The sequence below is a fragment of the Tachypleus tridentatus genome, chromosome 12, assembly GCF_004210375.1.
Source record: "Tachypleus tridentatus isolate NWPU-2018 chromosome 12, ASM421037v1, whole genome shotgun sequence".
Taxonomy (NCBI): Eukaryota; Metazoa; Arthropoda; class Merostomata; order Xiphosura; family Limulidae; genus Tachypleus; species Tachypleus tridentatus.
Window position 1 is genome coordinate 74,076,832 of NC_134836.1, and position 22,634 is coordinate 74,099,465.

At 33.5% G+C, this 22,634-nt stretch overlaps 1 protein-coding gene across 1 annotated transcript; it reads right to left on the reverse strand.

The window, feature by feature from the left end:
- Nucleotides 1–1,703: 1,703 nt before the first annotated feature.
- LOC143233617 (excitatory amino acid transporter 2-like) lies at nucleotides 1,704–20,283 on the reverse strand. The gene is made up of 9 exons (XM_076470018.1): nucleotides 19,842–20,283; nucleotides 14,238–14,451; nucleotides 12,168–12,210; nucleotides 10,277–10,361; nucleotides 9,831–9,957; nucleotides 8,006–8,239; nucleotides 7,071–7,265; nucleotides 4,464–4,598; nucleotides 1,704–1,931 (listed from the first exon to the last, which is right to left on the reverse strand). Exons 1-9 carry the CDS (start codon nucleotides 20,056–20,058, stop codon nucleotides 1,796–1,798), a joined length of 1,386 nt encoding a protein of 461 aa, XP_076326133.1. The 5' UTR covers nucleotides 20,059–20,283; the 3' UTR covers nucleotides 1,704–1,795.
- Between the last annotated feature and the right edge of the window lie 2,351 nt (nucleotides 20,284–22,634).

Below are 22,634 nucleotides of genomic sequence, written 5' to 3' on the forward strand. Positions count from 1 at the left end.
GAACAACCAAAACTGAGATTTCTTATATTGGTTCATCACCATCTTTTTTCAACAGGTCAAGCGCCTACCTAGTTATAGCACTAACGACAATTGTATTTTAACTTGATAGAGTAAAACAGTGTTCACAATCTTTGACAACCTATTTTGTTATTATTCTGTGCAAAATGTATACAACTTTAAGACAGACTCTTTGACCTAGTAACCCATGTTCACCATTTTATTAAAAAATGAAACAAACAAGATTGGAATGGAAGTGAATGTGTCACTTGATCGGCTAATGATCATATAGCAAACTAAACTGTCTCTACTTTAGATGGAGAATAAAATTCCCACATCAAAACTATAATTTTAATTTACATAATGATAATCTTGAATTTGCATAATGTCTTTAGAAATCCAATATTTTATATCACATATGATTGTTACTAAACGAATCTAGAGGTCAGGTATTTCTGTTAGTTCCTGGATAAAGCTATTAATCCTGCGGCCTTTTATAGAATTTTCTTACAATTCTATAATAATGTATTTATATCTGGCATTGAATAATGTTCACCATTCACGAGAAAAAGGATTTTATTGAAATTTTAGTTCTAAAATGAACTATTACCACAGCATTGTATCACAGAGTATATTTAATTGAAGTGTTTCTTTGTTATTGATGAAAATGCCTTGATTTTCTGTCGCAACACTGATGAGATTTTAATTAACGAAAAACAAATATTTTTAAAAGTTTGTTTTTGTTGGTTTATATTTGAAACTTACTCCTTTTTATAGTTTTTATTGGTTAAGTCTTAAACTTACTTCTTTTTTGTTATATTTATTATGAAAATTCCAATTGTTTTATTCGATGCTCAGCTATAAAAATACTGCCTAGTTATAAAAATATTACCCAATTATGACTGCTGTAAGCAATTCATATGTGCTGCTGATAATTTTCAGTTACGAGTTAATTTTATTTATTATTAGTATTCAAACTCTAGTGATCTCACTTTATATAACTTGAATTTTTACAGACGTCAAAAAATCATATAATTATTTAAAATAAGAGATTATAGGATAAAGGCTTTTAATTAGCTGTTTGTATACCAGTAGTCAGTCAATACAGTAAATCGTTCTAATTTTATTTCAGCACACAGGTATATATATTGTCTAATGGATTTCGTGATGCTTTCTCTTTTTATGTATAAATTACAGTAAATACTATTTGTACTGTTTTGTGAATTTTTCCAAGGACTTAAAATATGGCAACTTTGACTTTATAATTATTTAATGATCTCCCGAAATAAAAGCTGATGACAGAATAATTTAGAATATCCAGATGTTTTCTAATAATATTGATTTTCTACGATGCATCGTTTTAAGAACTTCCAAAACAAAAGCTGGTGGTAAAATAGTTTAGTACGTTCAGGTATTTTTCGAGAGTGTTATATTTATACCAGGTTCTAATGACGAATATCACCTTATCAGGTTTAAGTAAGACGTTGTGTCTTACACAACGTTGTGTTGTTCTTCATTATCTCACCAAAAGCATAGTTCAAAATACGAGCACATTGCAAGTAATTTTCTTCATTACCCTGTTAGTTGCTTTGTTATCAGTAAACAAATTGAAGAAGTAATTGAACAATAAGTCTTTATTCAATCGTTTTTATTATTAAGTTACTTTTTTGTGCCATTTTAGTTTAAATAAGCAAGAGATAAATCTCAAAAATAACTATTTTATTGGGCATCCTGGTATGATCTTACAGAATCTATAAGCTTATATAGTCTGTAGTCATCTATTTAAATATTTAAAAAATTACATTATATTTGAAGCCCGAACTGTTAAGTCATCTGTATTGTCATCGTTTTCCAGGTCCTTACGACAGAGATGAGCAACCATTCCACTAGCAAAAGCGTCACCTATGACGTTGTTGATTGTTCGTGAACGGTCACTGTAAATACAATAAGTTATTGTTCTAGCTGGTTCTAGGAGGAAAATCAGTTAATGAAGTGAAACATTACAAGATATACATAATTCTAAAATTGATCTAAAGCTCAGATAATTTGGTTTGGCTTTCATGCTTATATAAGCAAGTAATTTGTCTACTGTAATAACAAATCTGACTTATTAATTTAGACTTTTTATTACTATAATGACGGATGAATTGTCAACCTCAAGAGGTCCCCTTATCTACCCTCATGATAAAACCTTATTTATTTTTTATTTTTCTTTAATTTTACATTTTTTTTAGAGAGCGGCCACATTCCCACAACTATCTGTTGGCAGCGGAGATGTGAGATGTTGTGGGCTTCAGCACCCACATCTCGCTCTCCTAACTTATTGTTTTTTTTCTATTTATTATTTTTTAAGGCGTGAAATTAGAGAACGAGAGTGAAAACTTGTAAACGGTGTATTCTCACAGCTATGTTGATCCTATTTGTGTTCTCACCCAGGGTGCATCGATGGGACAATGGGAGAATTTCTCCCCTCCTTCCCGAAATTTCAAAGAAAAAGTTATTTGAATAACTTAGTTTAAAAATGGAATCTATTCTATTTCAAGCACCACATTCAAATGGAATAAAAATGTATTTTTAAATGTAGTTTTTAATGCTAATTTCAGAAATTAAATTAAAATTTGGAGAATTTATTTTTAATAAGAAAATATTTTTAAAAGAATACATTTATTGTTTACTTAAATAATCACCTTAATTATTTAACAATTATTCTAACTCGATCTAGCCTCACCTAAACTGACCTAACCTGCTCCTACCATGAATGATGAGAGAAATTTAAAATAATTTTCGACACGCTTGCAGTCAGAAGAAGTAACCACAAGATTTCTTCAAGAGAACAAAATTATTACAGATGAGAAATTTTGTCGCCGAAAGATCAAAATGAATCTAAAATTCGTACTAGAGCTAAGTGTAAAGAAAACAAACAAAAAACATGCAACGAATTTACTAGTATCTGTGAAAATATCGCTAGGTACTTAGTATTATTTCAGTGTTGTTCTCCAGTTTCACTGTGTCGGTATTTGGGTATTGATGTTAAATACCGAGGAGGGTCAGGTACATTAGACCTGTTCTTCAGTTGAAAATGATTGCGTTGCGGGTTGGAATCCCCGCCACATCAAACATTCTCGCCCTTTTAGCCGTGGGGGCGTTATAATGTTACGGTAAATTCCACTATTCGTTCGTAAAAAAGTACCCCAAGAGTTGGGGGTAGGTAGTGATGACTAGCTGCATTCCCTCTAATCTTACACTGCTAAATTAGGAACAATTAGCGCAGATAGCCCTTGTGTAGCTTTGTGCAAAATTCAAAACAAACAAACAAATGATGATGATGTCATCAAGCAAATATTGAAAAACATTTGTGAAGTTTCACATTTAATTTATTACATATTGAGTATTATATTGATCTATTGTAATTTATTTAAATACATAGATTTGTATGCAACGATAAAAGTACTTCTTTTCAGTAAACTAAATATAAAATATTTCTTTTCATTTCTCCAAATTTTAATTTATATTTGTGAAATCAGCATTAAAAACAACATTCAATTTTTTTATGTTTGAACACGGTTCGTAAAACATAAAAAGTACAAAAAGTGTATTAGAAAATAATACTCTTTAAATATAGTTGACTAAATCCGGTGTACATAAATAAGTAATAATCAGTCAGAGAATCGTATCGAAATTTCAGAATAATAGCCTGGGATAAGTTATTCCCACCTGGAGTCCTCAAGTGGGAGATCGGTAAATCTATACATTGCTAAAATACGGGGCTCAATTCCCCTCAGTGGACATAACAGCCCAATATGATTTTGCTCTCAAATAACCAAATCAAAGCCTCCAAACTTCTGCGGTCATCTGTGATCATATACCCCAAATTATACTGCGTTTTATTCGTAGTGGTTAAAGGTTGTTTTGATAATTAACTTACATATTAAGTAATAGTAAATAAAGTCTCATATAATTTTTATAATATTAAATAAAACAGCAATTCTGATTTATTTCTTAGCACATATTATAACTTATAGTGTAACACTAAACCATCACGAAGATTTGACATTATGGTTACTTCATAATAATTTTATTTCATCTAATTTTATTAGTTCTCAATCTTTTATTTAATTTTGTTTTTCCACCTACAATGAGTGGATTTGTTTCCCTTAAAGGAAATTTCGCGCCAAGATACACGAAGGTTATCAGAGTATAGCCGTCTTTAACTTATAAGTGTTAGACCAGGGTGAAGGCAGATATCTGATCAGTTCTGTAAATGGCAAGTAATATCTCTATTTCTAAATGGTATTCAATTATGTATAATACATACAAAATATAAATGATAAAAATGTTATCGATTTTGCGATACGAAACCAGAATTTTTAACGCTCTAAGCCAATAGACTCAGAACCACCAAAACTTTGATTAAAATATTTCATATACAGTTCTATAAACATAAGAATATTATAAACACAATTTACTTGATCCATTCTACAGCAAACAAAAGGCTGACGTCACTGACAGGAGCACCAATAGCAGACAAGCACATGACCATGAGGAATAATGAAGAACTGGGAACAGACGTTGCGGCTACACTGACAGCAGTAGCGGTAATTCTAAAACACCACAAAAAACATTATTATGAACTTCATAATTAGTTCCTTTAACATCATACAATTACGGTAAATCAACTTTCTAAATGTTCTTAGTATCAGGGCCGTGCGCACAAATTTAAATTTGACCACCGTAGTACTTCGACCATAATGACCGAGTTCGTACAAGTAGTTATTGGTGGAGGACGTAAACCCTACTTGTTCCTCCCCCCTTGTGAACGCTTTGCTTAGAAGTTTTTTTCTGTATTTCTTCGCATAGGCTCGAAATCTACACTTTAAAGGACACTGTCAGAGCTGAATAGATAGAACGTTTTAGCTTTTGTAAGAAGACTATATTATTAGGAAACGATTGTATCAACAAAAGGAATATTTTATAAACTACGTACGCGTAACAAATAACATTAAACTTAAACTCTGAGGGATAATCAAGTATTTGGAAAACGAATTGATCAGTTGTTAAACTGTTATTAATTATACAACTTGATGAATATAAATGGTGTCTACAAATAGTTTCGCACAGTTCTAAACGTAACAACTCTTAAATAAACAAGCTCGGCATAGTCAGGTGGTTAAGGCGCTCGATTCGTAATTCGAGGGTCACAGGTTCGAACCTTCGTCGCACCAAACATGCTCGCTCTTTCAGCCGTGGAAATGTTATAATGTGACGATCAATCCCACTACTCGTTAATAAAATAGTAGCCCAAGAGTTTGGCGGTGGGTGTTGATAACTAGCTGTCTTCCCACTAATCTTGCGCTGCTAAATTAGGGACGGAGCAAATGGCCCTCGTGTATCTTTGCGTGAAATTCAAACCAATATGGTTAGATAGGGATATCTTCCTGATGTTTAACTATATTTTTTAATATTAACTGGAGACAGGTGTCGTGTTATATTTATTTTATTCTCATTTAGCGACATTTCTGCGAACTCTTAACACACGAAACCAGGTTTCGATACCCGCCAGAGCACAGATAGCCAATTCTGTAGTTTGGTACTTAACTACAAACAAACACATTCAGCACGCGAGGGAACAGATAGCCCTCGAATAGGTTTGCGCGAAGTTCAAACCCAACTCGAACAGTAAATAATAGCTCTTTATTATATATGATTTTCTTTAGTTACTCTAACAATAAAAAATAAATAATCATTTTATATATGCGATACACAATTACTTATTCTAACAGTAGACAAAGTAAGTTTGTTGAAACTTCACTGTTAATTAAATATCATTGATGATACTGTTCGTAATATTGCATTAAGTTTATAATCTGTGATAGCAAACATGTGAACTTATTTAAAGCTAGAGAACTGAGAAAAAAATCAAATTTAAAAAAGTGGTGGCCCGGCATGGCCAGGTGGGTTAAGGTGTTCGACTCGTAATCTGAGGGTCACGGCCTCGAATCTCCGTCGCACCAAACATGCTTGCCCTTTCAGCCGTGGGGGCGTTATAATTGTACGGTCAATCCCACTATTCGTTGGGTGGTGATGACTAGCTGCCTTCCCTCTAGTCTTACACTACTAAATTAGGGACGGCTAGCGCAGATAGCCCTCGTGTAGCTTTGCGCGAAATTCAAAACAGACCCAACTCTTAAATAGACAAAGAAATACGTAACTGGTAAAACCTTATATTTTGAGTATTTTGAAAAGAAAACAAAAACAAGCAAACATTCCGCATACACTAAAGGCTGATATATCGAAAATTAAATATTTTAATTCTTGTAACTTCGATGTAACGAAAAACATTTTTATTCTATAAATCATATTTTAAAAATATTTTTATGAAATTTCTGACATAATTCATGGACTCCTTGGAGTACCATTGTAGAACCTCAGGTGGTCCGTAAAGTCCAATTAAGAGAAACGCGGAAATATGCTGTAAAATAGGTGTTGACCTGCATACCATTAAGTGTTAAACGGTCTGCAAGTGACCTTTGACCAAAGCATACTTCATCATATATTGTTTGTTTTCTACAATTTTCTTCGCGAAGCTACACAAGTACTATCCGCACACACACATATATAGCTCTCATTATAACTAAGGTGATGCACTCAAGAGAAGGCAGCTAGTCAATAGCACCTACCGCCAACTCTTGAGCTACTCTAATCTGACCGAATAGTGGGATCGAAACATAACTCTGACAGCAAGCATACGGTTTTAAAGTGCGGAATACGTTTTTGATGCAACGGGAAAGGAACCATGAACCCACTGATTTGCAGTCTGTGCAAGGTAACCATTAGACTACGCCCAGTTTTCAGATGCTTTGGAATTGCAGTTACAAAATACATTTTCCATGTTTACCTCAAAATTATAAACTTTACTCAGATTTGTTTTCGCACAGGGTAGATTTAACATAAGAAAGGTGTAATTTTACTTAAGTTTTGTTTTTCATATAGAGAGGTACAGTTTTATGACGTATTAAATCTTTATCTATGATAAACAACCATAGTGACAGATCTGAACTTTAAAAACATCTTACACAACTGCTAAGTAATCGCCTGCTTGCAGAGGAATTCCGTTCATCTGAGCGATGAAAAACGTTGACATGGTGATAAACAGGGCAGTTCCATTCATGTTTATCGTCGTCCCTAAAGGAACCACAAACCTGGTGACTCGTCTATCGACCTTACACTTCTCTTCCAGACATCGTAAGGTCACTGGCATTGTAACAGAGCTAAGTAATAGCACCAAAACTAAGGCCTAAAAATTTCATTGATATATATATGTATAGATATTCAATCTAATCGAAACATGCATTAATTTTTCTAACAAAACATTGTTTCTCTAAAAGATTTATTCCCTTGTATTTCCCGAAGTGTCTATTAGGCACTGAATACTTATAGTGTGGAAAAGTTGTCATATCATTTGTTCAGTTATCTCATTAGTCACTTTTTTAACGACCATCCGTGTGAATAAAAATCTGATAAGTTACTGGACCTGAAACACACATAAAAACTGTTCTGTTAATAATCTTTAAAGCTTAACAGATAGAAGTTCTCATGAGCAACTAATACAGAGAAAAGTATTATGCTGTTAAGTGATTCAGAAATTTAATAACAGATGTTCTGATAAATAGCTAATCCACAAAAAAGCAGATTAAATTATCCAGTAAGTGCTATACAATGTGTAGAAGACAGAAGTTCTGATAAAAAAGTAATACAGAACTATGTGAGAGTCATTTAAGACATAAAACAAAGATGACAAGAGTTGAACAACCAAGTAGAAGTAAACGGATTATAAACAAAGTGAAAATAAAATGAGAAGAAATACGAGCGTAGTCGAAGAAACGTGAAATAACACGAGAACGATTTGAAACGTGTGTTAGTGATAGACGGAGTTTTGTTTTCTCTTCGTTGCTATGTTTGATTTGAAAGTTAATAAAAATAAATTGAAAGTTAGAAAAGGAACTCAAACCTCGATGATACAGCAAACGCTGTTACCATAGCTTGCAACAATCTGACGAGGAAGATGTATGGGTTCTCACGAGTGACGAAGAAGAAAAGCAGAGGCTGAGCAACCATTACTTCTGTAGTCAGAGCTCCCAGAACAGAAGCTACGAAAACCGCCATCTGCTGTAACAATGTCGTAATATTGGAGACCGCGAGAAGTTTGGAACAAACCAAGCTTAAGACACCTATTGGAGTCAACCTAGAAAAAGAAGTACGATCGTTTATTTTCTGGAATTAGTTGGGTTTATTGTCGATAATTCTCTCGAAGACAAGAGTTATTAGAGAAAAAAACATTAAGTATGGTGTAGAGATAGTAATGCGAAACTGTATAGAAACAAGATAGAGATGACTGCAGAAAACCATACAAATATCACTACATTATTAGCCATATCTTACCAAGAATAATTTTTTTATAGAATTAAATGCTGAACTTCTATCATCGACAGAAAATGATTTAACTGAATAGTACTGAAGTAGCTAATAACTGTAAGCCTGTAAGATTGATTCAGCACTTATTGGCTGCTTCTGTGGGAATACTTGTATGGTTTTTATATATTCTTCCCAATCTGGTTTCTATATTTATTGACGTAGTCATTCCAACATATAAAAAATATTTTCAAATTATTATTATATGTTTCCCTCTTTAAAAAAACAATTTTATTAAAGTTGGTTCATAAATGAACATTTGTTTTACTTTTATCATTCAATGGTAATATATATATTGTTAATATCAAATTACTTTCTTTAATTTTGAATTACACTGGGAGTGACGACAGTGCAAAACCCTCAAGTGCTGGACTGACGTTAATGAGATATTTACAGTATGTAGGTATAATAAAATAAAACCTTCCTGAATACTAGATTTTTAACTGTCTTAAATTCATACTATTATTTTAGAGGATTTCTTTATATGTAACACATATGAGCGGTTCGTGACTATTTTAATTTTTTATGAATTGGTTTCATTTCATGTAATTTTATGTCATTGAAGCTGAAGGAATTTATGCAGTGATGAAGTGAGTGTGTTTGAAAACTATTTAACAAAATCTTATCCACGTCAATCGAGGAGCTGTCATCGAACCCTTAACATTTCTTGATCTCTCGCCTTTGTTTTGTGGATCTTATAGGTCTATAATTTCCTAAATAAATATATGATACATATTATGAACAGTGGATGTAAATGAGAAACACGTACAATATCTCATGATGATGAGAAGCCCACTTGAAGTAAAAATGTATTTTCAAGACGGCTGGTATGGGTATTAAAAAACTTTAATTAAATTAAAGTACAGAACAACGTTTCGACCTTCTCAGGTCATCTTCAGGTTAACATGTATACACGTACTATATATCTTTGTTCAATCTGTGAACTTTGTGTAACATAGTAATAAAACTGTTTTATTTATGTCATATTGGCAGCACCTCGTTCAATTTTCTTTTCCCTCCACCACATACAGAAATAATTTTTCCTGTTCGTTTTAAATCCTCCAGTATATTAAAATAGCCTAGAAATGTAACTTTATTCGCAAACTTCTGAGAGAGAAGCATGCCCCGAATTTCCTTGAGTGTCCTTCTGGCAAGTTGATATATTTCCAGGTTTGTCCCCACTCCCACATACACATTTTGTTATCGACTACTGACTGCTATGACTTGGAATAAAATCCTGTTACTACATAGCACTTATTTTAAGCTTCATGACGAGTATCAAACAACGACGTTAACTAGTAAATTCAAATCCCTTGCTAGAACGTGACTTTCGAACAAAACAAAATACTTCTACCAACACTTACCACATGACTTTCAAAACAAGTTTCATAACAGTTTTATCCAAACCAATGAAGAATTTAATCATGATTTGTGATCTTTCTCGAAGGGTTCCTAATGTGACACCAAACACGAGGGAAAAGACGATCAATCCTGCAGTGCGAGATAAATTAATGAAACATTTTATTGCTCGATAACAAAAAAGAGATTTTTTCTTGATTTTAAAGACAATTGTTCAGTATGTGGATGCCATCAGAATTAATTAGAATATTTCATTGCAGCATGGAATTGTGACATGATACAAAATAGTCTAGCACGATAGAATTATCATGCTAGAAAAACCATTACAATATTAATGGTATTATAAAACCATTACAATATAACCATATTTTAAAAATGATATAATATGTTTTTGTTGTTTGGTATCGAACCATTAAATTCTATAAGATGAAAACAAACAAACATTTCTTACCTAAGGCATTCGTTCCTGGTCGAGTGTTTAACTTTCTAGAAAACGTCTTGTTATTATAAGGATTTTCTTCGTACTTGGTGTATATCTAATTTCAAAAAAATCTTCTGTAACACAGTAATGTATGTTTATTTATTTCTGTAAAAGAAGTGTTTACACCCGCTCATCTTGAGTTCCCGAAAAACGAATTCAAAATCTGTGTACAAGTATGCCACGAATCCACACCAGATTCCTACATAGCTCATTCAAGTATGTGTATGAAAATATGTATAAAAATAATTTGCTAACCTCCATAGATCGTTATACCATACATGATAGTCCTAAGTGTCTCTGACCATTCAATACGCACTATAAGAAAAAGTCCACGTATATTAGACAATAGAAGTACCGCTTAGATTAAATTATCAAAAGTGTATTTAAAAGGGTACCTTATGTCAAATAGGCACTCGATAGTGTAATCAGGTGACAAAGCGACGATTTGTCAATGGAACTGTTTGGGTGTGTTTTACGATCAAGTGAAGAGAAATGACAAATAAGCACAAAAGCTACAAAATGATAGTTAAGGGTATGACCCTGAAGAGGAAAAAAGGATTGGTATAATAAACATAGTAGTGTTTTGTGGTCTCATATCATAATATTAATATATAGCATTTGAAAATAAACATCGTAAAGGAGGGAAAAAGAGGTGTAAATAGTACTTGATCCACCCAGGCTACGCACTACGCAATCTATAAAAGATGACGTGTGACACAAATGAGATTCTGTAGATCTCATCCTCTTCAGTTTTTCATTTTATTTGTTTTATGTTATCTCAATACAGACTGTACAGCTTTGCATTTAAATAAATACAAGGAAACAAATAATCTGCCAAAATAGTGATATTAGATATGGAAAAAGGAAAATAGTTCTCTGGAATGTAGACACTATAATAATAATAAAGTGTTCAAAATTCTTAGCCTAATTCTCGTGTTCTATGACAGAAACAAAATTTACGAAAAATAACTTTTCACTAACTTAATTCAGCGCACACCGAAACAATTGTTGTCAAGGTGTTTGGTAACGTAAGTAACCCTCACACCACATCCCAGTCTGTAAAACTCCCCCAACCTTATGGTCCCTGGTATTAAGTGAAACATTTCATCGGCAGTGAAATAATACAGCTATAGAGTAATTGCCATATTACTGAAAGCAAAAGTACTCGTCCCCATGGGAAAATATTAAGTTAATCTGTCAACTTAAATTATTTTATTGACTTTAAAAAAATCAATTGCATTTCACTCAGAGCCAAAGTTCTAAGCTACTTATATCGCCCGTAATGAAAAGAAGTTGTTGAGCATTACAGTTATGCCAAGAGTAACTCAACAATAACATATGGTAAATCAGTATTTATATTATTTAAGTTAAGTCACATTTTAAAAGGTGATTGACAGTATGATTTATTACTAACAATTTAGTGTAGAACAACCTGCTTGTGAAATAAAATTTGACATCAACGATATTCATGTCTGCTCTATCGTCTTTTTAAAAGTGAATGTTGAGGTTTGCCTATGTGAACAGCTTTTCAAACGGGAAACAGACGGTCGCCACTGTTTGCAATATATATATATATATATAATCTTTTATTTTCTCTCGGAAATTCTTATTAATCATTTAAGTAAGTAAAATAATGTGCATAAAATAAAACACAATCTAATTTGATGAAATCTGTATATCTATATAACATTAAGGCACTCTTTCATTGGTCAAAATAATGTCAAAACGTTTCTTTCTAAGGTTTCACTAAATTTACCCCTTTATCACCAAACTGTCGAGATCTAACATTTATAAGGACGATTTATGATTTTTTTTTAGTATAATTAAGTATCTAAATACATGATTTGATTTGAAAACTCACCTGCTTCACGCATGCCTCCACGAGATTTTCTGGTAAGGCATTTCTGAAATACAAGTTTATTCATTTATAAACATCTGTTTATAGTACTGTTCAATAAACATAATGGAACAAATTCACACAGTTATTTTTTTCTTCTTCACAATAAAATTATACCCAAAAAATTCAGTTATTCAAATTACTGACATTTAAAAAGTGCACTTTATACGGTACTTTAAGCACTTTCATAAAGTTAACTATTTTAAACTAACACTTTGGTTTAACTGTGAATTGGTTTTGTTTTAATTTCATATATTTTCCATGTCTTCTGATCTGCTGATATAAGTCTATGTTATTAAAGAGTAGCCCAAGAGTTGGCGGTGGGTGGTGATGACTAACCGCCTTTCCTCTAGTCTTACACTGCTATATTAGGGATGGCTAACACAGATAGCCCTCGTGTGGCTTTGCGCGAAATTCAAAACAAACCAAACCTGATTAATATCAAAGCTATTTTTGAGCACCTTGGAATTTGATAGATGGATTCACCTCAACAAGGTCTGTAGAAACAAAACAACAACAATAAAAAAATATCAATTGTGCTTGCATTCCCAAGGCATGCACGGAATTCAAATGGAAGATCTTGATGCCTTATATATGAAGATAATAAAGGGAATAACAATGACTAATGATGACATACCGAAGAATAGCAAAGTTCCAGTCACAGTCTGGTAAATCTCTGTTGGGTTTTGTCTGAGAAACAGATGCAACAACAGATGATAATGAAGAAACCTGATGCAACAAACCCGTGGTTTCACAACAAGAAGTACCGTCATTAATTATAGGGCTTCTGAAGATGGTGTGGCTACTCTGTTCATGTTAGTCCAAGTTGAAAACTGTAAATTGTAATAGCTGTATCCAATCTGCTACATCACACGTGAATTTTATCTAAACTGAATAAATATTGGAATTATTACGTTCGATTCCTGCCACCGAAAAGCCCTTGGTTTAGAGAGAGATCCTGTGTTAATATAAGGAAGTGTAAATCATGTAATAATTTGCTGGCAAAATGTATAGCTTTCAGTAAAATCTACGTTTCATGGCGAAGACATTTATTCAATCGAACATTTTGATATGATATGAAAGATCGATTAGATCAACAAGACAGTCGTTCTACACATTTATAAATGAAAACTAAACCAGTAAAAATTTACTAAATACTTGGAGTTATTTAGTTCATTACCTTGTCACAGAATTTCTTAATATATTAAAAATACTCTATTATGAACAATATGTAAAACATTCATAGTTAAAACTTAAATTTAGACACATTGGAATAATAGACTGGTAACCAAGAAAAAGAACAATAAACATGATACTGGGACATTGATCAAACAGACTTGGCATTGGAGCATTGAGCAAAAGGCTGAAGATTGGGACATTAATAAAACATTGTGACATTGGAACATAAATTAAACATAGTTGACATTTGGATATTGGTCAAACAGGGATGTTAATCACACAGATTGGACAATGAAGAAAACGGCTTTTCGTTTGGACATTAAGGAAATGGCGTTGATACTGAGACATCAAACAAAGAAGCTTAACATTGGGACATTGAACAGATAGGGTCCTTTTCAGGACACAGATAAAATAAACTTAACGCTGGGATATTGAAGAAATAGATTTGACATCGGGACATTGATTAAATGAATTTGACATCGAGATATTGATAAGATAGACTAGACACTTAGACCAAATAGATTTGAACTAAGGCATTAATAAAATATACTTTACATCTAGACGTAAAACAAATGTAATTGACATTACGATATTCAATAAAAAGGCTTAATAATGTAATATTTAATTAATACACTTGATATTGGGGTATTGGGTAAATAGATTTGATATCGTTGCATTAATCAAATAGGCTTGATATCAGGACATTGAACAAATAAACTGGACTTTGAGGCAATAAAATTCACTTTGGAACATTAAACAAATAGATATGATATCGAAATGTTGAACAAATATAGATTAGGAATAAATAGAAGACATATGACGATGTTACGTTAAGTTTGGTGAAAAACAGCATACCTGAAGAGGTCCAAAAATGTATCCAAAAGTTTCATATTGGGTGTAAATTGTTCTTTTGGTTCTGTTGCTGATGATTTTATATTTAGGTTTCCTGGATGGACTAACGCCACAAACAACAAACCAATGAGGGAAGCAATTAGGCTTGTAGCGATGAAAATAACAAAGGTACACAGAGCAACTTTACCTTCTGCTTTACCACTCAAAGTAGCACTTCCTATGTGAAGAACATTATAATTTAGAACAAAGTAATAATTTCTTTCAAATATTTTCGTTTTTTGTGATATTTAGTTAAAGAAGTAAACTTATTCCTCTGACAAGTAAGAAAGCCAATAACTATACATAAGACGCTCGTTATGTTTTATATACATCAATATTTCGTTTATTTGTTTCTTTTCTGTTAAGTACAAATCTACACAACGGATTATCTGTGCTGTGCTCGTCACGTGTATTTAAATCCGGTTTTCAGCGTTATCAGCCTTTAGGCTTACTACTGTGCCGCTGAAGGAGGGGTATGAATATCGAAGTATCTGTAAAATGGATAACACATTTACTCATTACTCGGAAAGTTCATCACAAAACAGTAATTCAGAATTTAAAACTAATAAACTCATGAGTCCAGTCAAACCTGCTATACAGGGAAGTATTCTCCATTTGAATAAGAAAGAAAAAAGCACATTTCATTACGTTATACGTGGCAATCATCAACATTCCTAGTAGTTAAATGTATCTATTATACCACCAGTGGTTGTTACTGCAATAATCAATGTCTTGCCTCAGAATGAAAGTGTGGTAGACTTAGTGCGTTTTCCTGCACTAACCGTTTCTGAATTTGAAGTGGCAGAGAGAAGGAAAGAAAACTAGCCAACAGCACTCACTGTAAACCTTTTGGCTAGTATAATCCAAATTTTAGAATTTAACTGCTACTACTATAATGCATCCAAAGCTCCAAAATATCGGAGCGCAGTTTTCTGGAAACGGGACGCGAACTAATGCTCCTTCGATTCACATTTTAAACATGATAACCTGGGCTTCTCCCGGTCGAGTAGACGTTATAGTTATGTCTGCGTTACATAGATCTCACAATCGTGTTTCTCATCACAACTTTTGTTATTGGACTATTGCTAATTTATGCTTACAATGATCATCATAATGGTATATCTGACGTTTCTTTGTATTATCATAATGTTTAGGTATGACATATTTTTTCATATAGTCATTACTATCTGCGATGTGTTTTAGAATTACCACTTCATATATTGGGTCCGGCATGGCCAAGCGTGTTAAGGCGTTCGACTCGTAATCTAATTGTCGCGGGTTCGAATCCCGGTCGCGCCAAACATGCTCGCCCTTTCAGCCGTGGGGGCGTTATAATGTGACGGTCAATCCCACTATTCGTTGGTAAAAGAGTAGCCCAAGAGTTGGCGGTGGGTGGTGAGGACTAGCTGCCTTTCCTCTAGTCTTACACTGCTAAATTAGGGACGGCTAGCGCAGATAGCCCTCGAGTAGCTTTGCGCGAAATTCAAAAAAACAAATTTCGTGTATTTTAGCCAAAAATACAAAATTTAAAGATTGGTTATTATGATAGTTTATGGTTACCTTAACCATAACTAGTATGATATGAATGTTATTCACACAATAAGTTACACTTTCGGAAAGTTTAAAGCATTTTACATCAGGACATTATTTCTAGTTGGGGATAATTTATTACATTCTAGGTCTTCGTATTAACACAACAGTTTCGAATACAAATACAATTTAGGTTTTGGTATTTTTCCCATATCTAATCAATACCTTGTACGTGAAACAAACGATCCAACGTTTCTTATCATCCGTTTGTCTTTTTTTATTTAAATAACCACCTTTTAAAAAACTTTATAAGACAAATGTATCTTTGTTGTTGCTTGACCGACGGTCGTCCACAAGTAAAATAAACGGTTTATGTTAATTTACACTGCTAAATTAGGGACGGCTAGCGCAGATAGCCGTCGAGTAGTTTTGCGCGAAATTCAAAAAACAAACAAACAAACTTAATATGTATCACTAGTCTATCAGTTTACTTAGAAGAAAATTCAAAATTAGTTTGTTTGACTGTGTGGGTATTTGGGTATTGATGTTGTTAAATACCCAGGAGGGTCAGGTACATTTGACCTCTTCCTCCCTCCCGAACGATTATAGCGTCTGTCTTTAGGGGTTTTTTTGTTTTTTTTAAAGCTTTGGGCCAGAGTAAAAGTATAACATCATACTCAGGTCCATTTCAGGGCTCAGTCCATGCATGGACGAACAAGAAGTTTTTTTTTTTCATTTAATTTTTTTTCTTTTTTTTGTATTTTCATATATATATATATTTTTTTTTTGTATTTTTCTCCTTTTTCTCGATTGAGAGAATGCTACTACTACTTGTAGTAACACAAACACTCACACAGAAAAGAAAGTAATAATAATTCAAAAAGAGAAAAAATAATGATTAAAAAAGAAAATAATAATTATAAAAATAAAAAGAAACAAGGACTAAGTGTCTAGTGCATAGTGGGCAGCTTGTGTTACATTTCTTAAATATATGTTAAAGGGGAGAGGTATTTAGGACCATTTACATCATGTACGTGATATCTGTCGAGATCACACATTAAGTCATTTTATGCCAATTCTTATTGAAATATTTTAGAGAATTATGCAAGAGTCTTTCAGCTATTGTATCCATGTTTGCATACTTGTGCATGAATGTGGTTGAGGTGCTACGTGGTACTTTGTATGCTGAAGTTAGTACAGAATTTTGTATACGTTGAAGTTTCTGTACATGTGTGGGTGCTATGTTAATCCAGGCAGGTGATGCATATTCTATTGTTGGTCTAATGTACGTTTTGTAGATTTTAAGTATGTTGTCTGGTGATGTTCCTTGATTTTACCTGAAAGACTTCTTGCATAGTTTGCTCTTTTCCAGATTCGTATCAGTACATTTTAATATGTGGTAGCCACGTTAATTTTCAGTCATAGGTTAGACCTAGAAATTTAGCAGAAGTAGCAGTCAGTAAAAGTGATCCATTCATATAGAGTTTTGGTGGATCTTTTTTCAGCTTATTCAGTCTGCTGAATACTATGACTTGGGTTTTTGGAATATTAATTTTGATTCTGTATTTCTGGCAGTATGCTTCGATGTTATTTAGGACTGGTTGTAGGTTCGTTGCTGCTATTGACGGAGTGGGGGCACTTTTCCAGACTGCTACATCGTCAGCGAACTGTGATGCATAACCTAAATTTAGGTCCGACAGAGGCATATTACTCACGTACATGATAAATAATATAGGGCTAACAACCCCTCCTGCGGGACTCCTGCTTCGGGTGAAAAGGACCCTGAGTGGGCCCCATTTACATTTACTTTACACATTCTGTTATCCAGGAAGTTGGACAGCCAGCGAATAGTTTCCTAATTCAAAATTACCAGAAATTCAAAACGGATTTCGAAAAAACCGCCAAACTACAGACCACCTGATTCGACTTACAGAATCAATTACCGACAGCTTCAACAAAAAAGAATGCACTGTAGCTTGCTTTATCGACATTGAGAAAGCTTTTGACACAGTGTGGCATAACGGCTTACGTCACAGATTACTTGAAATGGCATTACCCCAGGAAACTATTCGCTGGCTGTCCAACTTCCTGGATAATAGAATGTGTAAAGTAAATGTAAATGGGGCCCACTCAGGGTTCTTTTCACCCGAAGCAGGAGTCCCGCAGGGAGGGGTTGTTAGCCCTATATTATTTATCATGTACGTGAGTAATATGCCTCTGTCGGACCTAAATTTAGGTTATGCATCACAGTTCGCTGACGATGTAGCAGTCTGGAAAAGTGCCCCCACTCCGTCAATAGCAGCAACGAACCTACAACCAGTCCTAAATAACATCGAAGAATACTGACAGAAATACAGAATCAAAATCAATATTCCAAAAACCCAAGTCATATTATTCAGCAGACTGAATAAGCTGAAAAAAGATCCACCAAAACTCTATATGAATGGATCACTTTTACTGACTGCTACATCTGCTAAATTTCTAGGTCTAACCTATGATTCAAAATTAACGTGGTTACCACATATTAAAAATGTACTGATACGAATCTGGAAAAGAGCAAACTATGCAAGAAGTCTTTCAGGTAAAATCCAAGGAACATCACCAGACAACATAGTTAAAATCTACAAAACGTACATTAGACCAACAATAGAATATGCATCACCTGCCTGGATTAACATAGCACCCACACATGTACAGAAACTTCAACGTATACAAAATTCAGTGCTAACTTCAGCATATAAAGTACTACGTAGCACCTCAACCACATTCATGCACAAGTATGCAAACATAGATACAATATCTGAAAGACTCTTGCATAATTCTCTAAAATATTTCAATAAGAATTGGCATAAAAATGACTTAATGTGTGATCTCGACAGATATCACGTACATGGTGTAAATAGTCCTAAATACCTCTCCCCTTTTAACATATATTTAAGAAATGTAACACAAGCTGGCCACTGTGCACTAGACACTTAGTCCTTGTTTCTTTTTATTATTATAATTATTATTTTCTTTTTTAATCATTATTTTTTTTCTCTTTTTGAATTATTATTCAAGTATAGTATTGAATAATAATAATAATTATTACTTTCTTTTTGTGTGTGTGTGTGTTACTACAAGTAGTAGTAGCATTCTCTCAATCGAGAAAAAGGAGAAAAATACAAAAAAAAATATATATATATGAAAATACAAAAAAATATATATAAAAAAATTAAATGAAGAAAAAAAAAACACTTCTTGTTCGTCCATGCATGGACTGAGCCCTGAAATGGGCCTGAGTATAATGTTATACTTTTACTCTGGCCCAAAGCTTAAAAAAAAACCTAAAGACAGACGCTATAATCGTTCGGGAGGGAGGAAGAGGTCAAATGTACCTGACCTTCCTGTGTATTTAACAACATCAATACCCAAATACCGACACAGTGAAACTTGGAACTATGTATCACTACTTTATCTTAACACAACGCATATCACCATGATAGAGTGTGTAGGGAGAGCATGTACCCACCAATTCAATTGTTGTAACATGATGGTGGTAAACGTAGTTGATAATATTTGTATGTTATGATAAAGGTAACCACATTTCATAATATTCTTATAATTGAATTTCTCACATACTATAATAGCGAATATCATATTTGCTAATATTTATATAATAGTAATTATCTTTAATGATATTCGTGTATCATGGTAATAGTAACCATTCACTAACCATACTTGGTAACATTCGTGCATTACAGAACAGAAAATTTGTATTAGATGACACTCACAATAACTTTCACCATATTTGGTAGCATTCACGTACCGTGGTGATGGCCACCACTTTTATTCGGTAATATAAATGTATTACGTTAATAGAGATAATATTTGGTGATATTCATGTATTATGTTAATAGATGTAATATTTTCTGACTTTTGTGTGTCATAATAATGGCCACCATATTTGGTCAAATTCATGTAGCGTGATTACAAACATCGTGTTGGCCACCTATTGTATATTATGGTAATGGTCATCTGCTATAGTGATGAACTTACCTGTTATAATACTGGCCACCATGATGGGCAGCACTAGCATACGTAAAACCCGTAAGAAAACGTCACCTGGTATTCCAATTATCATAATAACGTCGTCATTAGGTTGGATCAAGCGAAGACTTAAACCTAAGGCTACTCCGAGACCCACAGCCAACAGGGTAGAGTACAAAAGGGCGTTTTGTTTTATAGCGCTTCTAATTTTCTTCCAACACTCCATTTTGTCAGTGAATTATAATGATACTAGTCACGTGTGTCACAGTATCACTAAACCACCATGTTTAATTCTTTGCCAGTTTAAAACATAAACCGTTTTTAGCAGTCGTAACTTCCCTTTATGTTACTTGAACGAAAGTCAATGAAACAGATGTAAAGTGCAAGTACACTGCTACATGGGGGTGGTGTTTCCTGTGTATATGATCTCCCGGTTACCCCTCCACTGCCTAGCCCCTCGATGCAATATCCAATTAACGACTCCAGACACGTCTGTCAGGACAGCTTCACAAGTTTCACATCAAAAATGTTTATTTTAACCAACTCGCCAATGATGGCTGTCACTGAGGCTACACTGACGACTTAGCGATCTTAATTCAAGGAAAACTATACAGTTTTGAGACATAAAATTTGACATCCAGTGATTCCTGATAACCAGCTTTGGAAGACACTGAAATACACTTACTAGTTAAGTTAAAGGTGTAGGCACATCTAAATTATATACCAAGAAATCAATAGTTCAAAAAACCTTCAGTCAATAGTTAAAAAAACCTTTATTCAATAGTTGAACAAACCTTTAGTCAATAGTTCAAAAAACCTTCAGTCAATAGTTAAAAAAACCTTTATTCAGTAGTTAAACATACCTTTAGTGAATAGTTGAACAAACCTTTAGTCAATAGTTAAACATACCTTTATTCAATAGTTAAACAAACCTTTAGTCAATAGTTAAACAAACCTTTAGTCAATAGTTAAACATACCTTTATTCAGTAGTTAAACATACATTTAGTGAATAGTTGAACAAACCTTTAGTCAATAGTTAAACATACCTTTAGTCAATAGTTAAACAAACCTTTAGTCAATAGTTAAACAAACCTTTATTCAGTAGTTAAACATACCTTTAGTGAATAGTTAAACAAACCTGTAGTCAATAGTTAAACAAACCTTTAGTCAATAGTTAAACAAACCTGTAGTCAATAGTTAAACAAACCTTTATTCAGTAGTTAAACAGACCTTTAGTCAATAGTTAAACAAACCTTTATTCAGTAGTTAAACATACCTTTAGTCAATAGTTAAACAAACCTGTAGTCAATAGTTAAACAAACCTTTATTCAGTAGTTAAACAGACCTTTAGTCAATAGTTAAACAAACCTGTAGTCAATAGTTAAACAAACCTGTAGTCAATAGTTAAACATACCTTTAGTCAATAGTTAAACAAACCTGTAGTCAATAGTTAAACATACCTTTAGTTAATAGTTAAACAAACATTTAATCAGTTTTTCTCGGCATATCGACCATCATCATATTTCGTCATTTCTAATCGAGATCTGAATAAGCAAACTTCCACCACTAATTTAGCAGTGTAAGACTAGAGGGAAGGCAGCTAGTCATCACCACCCACCGCCAACTCTTGGGCTACTCTTTTACCAACGAATAGTGGGATTGACCGTCACATTATAACGCCTCCATGTTTGGTGCGACCGGGATTCGAACCCACGATCCTCGGATAACGAGTCGAACGCCTTAAAACGCTTGACGCTTGGCCATGCCGGACCCTTTTGAAAGAGTCTTCGGACTTCCAAAAGTTTTTGTTATTCGGGAAGGGCTTCTTTTTTGCTTACCCCTTATTTGCAAGTGTTAATAGGTCCCTTCCAGCAAATTCCCTGCATCTATCTAAATATAAGACGAGAAAAAATGTACTGAATTATGCGTTTGATATTCTTTTACTTATGTTACACACTTTAAATACTTTATTGTCAAACATTTCAGTTTGCGGTTCGTATAAATCAGACACTTTACATAACTTAATAGCTCTGTCGGTATACAATAATTATGGTGTCTGACACTTTGCATAACTTACTAGCTTTATCTGTATACAATAATTATGGTGTGTCTGACACTTTACATAACTTACTAGCTTTATCTGTATACAATAATTATGGTGTGTCTGACACTTTACATAACTTACTAGCTTTATCTGTATACAATAATTATGGTGTGTCTGACACTTTGCATAACTTACTAGCTTTATCTGTATACAAGAATTATGGTGTGTCTGACACTTTACATAACTTACTAGGTCCATCTATACCCAATAACTTTGATATGTCTGGTGGTATCAGATATTCTACAAATTACATTCACCTTAAGTGGGTAGATTGAGGGCTTATCAGGCTAACATTATTCAGGTTTTAATCCAAACAAAAACAAAGTGTTTTTAAAGTGTTCACTGAATGTTGTGCTTTCTCTAGTAGCACGGCGACATGTCTGCAGACCTTATCGCTAAAGGTCAGGTTTTGATACCCGTAATGAAGAAAACACAGGTAGCCTATATTCTTGATGACGAGAAACCCACTTGAAGTAAAAATGTATCTCAGAACGGCTGGTATAGGTATTAACACGTTTATTGATAAGTATAGAACAACATTACGACTTTCCTGAAGATGACCTAGGAAGGTCGTAATGTTGTTCTCTGCTATATTAGTAAAAGTGTAAATACCCCAACCAGCCGTTCTGAGATACATAGAGCGCCCATAGTGCACTTAGGAATAAAACAAATAACAAATAATAGACGTGGCTCACCC

Excerpts from the sequence above, each read along its gene's own strand:
- LOC143233617 (XM_076470018.1), bottom strand. The coding sequence starts at position 20,058 with ATGGAGTGTTGGAAGAAAATTAGAAGCGCTATAAAACAAAACGCCCTT. Across the intron at positions 9,958-10,276 it reads ACCAGGAACGAATGCCTTAG|GATTGATCGTCTTTTCCCTC; the intron begins GTAAGAAATGTT and ends CTCGCACTGCAG. Across the intron at positions 7,266-8,005 it reads GCGTTTGCTGTATCATCGAG|CTCTGTTACAATGCCAGTGA; the intron begins GTTTGAGTTCCT and ends GCTATTACTTAG.